This window comes from Camelina sativa, chromosome 13, assembly GCF_000633955.1.
Source record: "Camelina sativa cultivar DH55 chromosome 13, Cs, whole genome shotgun sequence".
Classification (NCBI taxonomy): domain Eukaryota; kingdom Viridiplantae; phylum Streptophyta; class Magnoliopsida; order Brassicales; family Brassicaceae; genus Camelina; species Camelina sativa.
Genome location: NC_025697.1, coordinates 4,529,910 through 4,531,690, shown reverse-complemented (window position 1 = coordinate 4,531,690; position 1,781 = coordinate 4,529,910). Strand labels below are relative to the sequence as shown.

The 1,781-nt window shown below is 39.5% G+C and overlaps 1 protein-coding gene across 1 annotated transcript in view; it reads right to left on the bottom strand.

The window, feature by feature from the left end:
* LOC104737937 (probable sucrose-phosphate synthase 2) overlaps positions 1-1,781 on the bottom strand; it is a 6,510-nt gene that overhangs the window by 2,241 nt on the left and 2,488 nt on the right. Inside the window, exons 6-11 of the mRNA XM_010458183.1 lie at positions 1,561-1,776; positions 1,347-1,451; positions 1,098-1,229; positions 820-996; positions 558-611; positions 416-478 (exon numbers count right to left, since the gene is read on the bottom strand). Coding sequence (XP_010456485.1) covers positions 416-478; positions 558-611; positions 820-996; positions 1,098-1,229; positions 1,347-1,451; positions 1,561-1,776 — 747 coding nt within the window. The remainder of the gene's footprint in view (positions 1-415; positions 479-557; positions 612-819; positions 997-1,097; positions 1,230-1,346; positions 1,452-1,560; positions 1,777-1,781) is intronic.

Genomic DNA, 1,781 nt, shown 5'->3' with positions numbered 1-1,781 from the left:
TTACTTCCACCCTTTTCGCCATCTAAGGAAAGTTTTAGATTCAAGGAGATGTCATGTATATCTCTAAGAGAGTCGCTGGGTGAATCAGGGTCTGAGTTCTCAAACTCAACTCTCTGCCATTTAGGATGTCTTTGCTTGCACGAAGCTATCCGAGCTAAATACGTTTTGCAATGCTCTGGCCACGAAAATAGGTGGATGTTTTTAAGGCCGTTTTGTCTGCATCTTCCCCATAGCTGTTTGTCTGAAACTAGTTTCAGCAGAGCATCAGATATAGCTTGCTGATTATGAGGGTCAACTAGAAGACCATTGTCAAGAACCTGCGAGGTAGTAGCAAATATCAGCTATAGCTTGCTCTGCGTTGATGCATAGTGCTGTATAGTGCAAATTTTCTTTTGAAATATGGAAAGCGACAAACCCGATGAATATCAACAGGTCCTCCATTTATTGTTGCAACAGTGGGCAGCCCATGAGCTCCCGCCTGTTAGATACAGTGCCCGTTAATTAATAAGATACCCTGTAATGAGTAGAGCACTGAAGAGATAAAAATGATAAAATACCTCGATTAGAGTCAGTCCAAATGGTTCGATGAACGCTGGATTTATAAATACTCCCTGAAAAAAGGGTTTGAGATAAGATAGATAAACAATGCAAGGAACTAAACTGATTCACAGAGACGGCAAAACACAGGTTAATAATATCTTGTGTATGGGAACAATTATTGATCACTGAATTCATTGCAGATAATTTAGGAAAGTCAATTCACAATTTCCTGTAACCATTTGAAAAGGATGAGAAAAGTAAACATGTTTGACAAATTACCTTTGTTTTGGCTGCCAAACGGTAAATTTCAGGCACATCTGATTGTTGGTGATGCTTAGGCATTGCCACTTGACCATATAAGTCGTACTTGTCGATTAGCTTCAGAATAGAGAGCAGCACAGAGGCATTCGTGGTGGACAACTCATCAATATCATTTCTATTTCCCATTATCAATGTCTGCAATCAAAGGTAGTGAAAGAAGGAATGAAAATTGTGAAACACACTACCAGAAAATTAGTTGGAGACCATGATTCTAAAAAACTAATTACAAGACTTACCAGATTAGCAAGTTCCCGTAATGGACGGCATTCTCCAAAGGCTTTGACTAAAGTAACCAAGTTCTTTTTAGGGTCTGGCCGAGCAAGAGCAAGTATCATAGGTTTACGGGGGTTAGAAAAGAAGCGCATTATCTGCCCAAGTGAAGAATTTTTGCAGTAAATATAAAGATACCAGTAAAACATATATAGAAAAATGCAAAACCTTTAATTAAAGGAAAAGAAAAGGCTATGATTTGAAGATATGCTAACCTCAGACCAAATTGGTGGATCAGCAGATTGTGGATTTTCATCATCTCCATCTGCATCCACATCATGTGGTACAATGTGATGAAACTCCATTCCTGGAGGAATAACCTAGAATCAAGACAAAGGCTACCCATGAGCCATGACAAAAACAAAACTTTTCGGGTTTAACTCCGGAAGAAGAACATAGAGGATCAGAGAGGACAGAGATGATACTTACAACCATGCGAGGCATGAATCTGCCTAGACAGCTCACGCCCCTTTTCATCCTTGCTCTGAGTTTACGCTCCAAAACCGGATCAAAACCATCATACAGGCGCCATTGCTCTTCTATCTCTTGCCTTGTACTAGTTATGATTATCTCAGAAGCATCAAGACATAGTTCCTCTGCCTCTATCCGTCTCATAATCTTGTAGTTAGAATTTATTTCTTCTTTTGGCC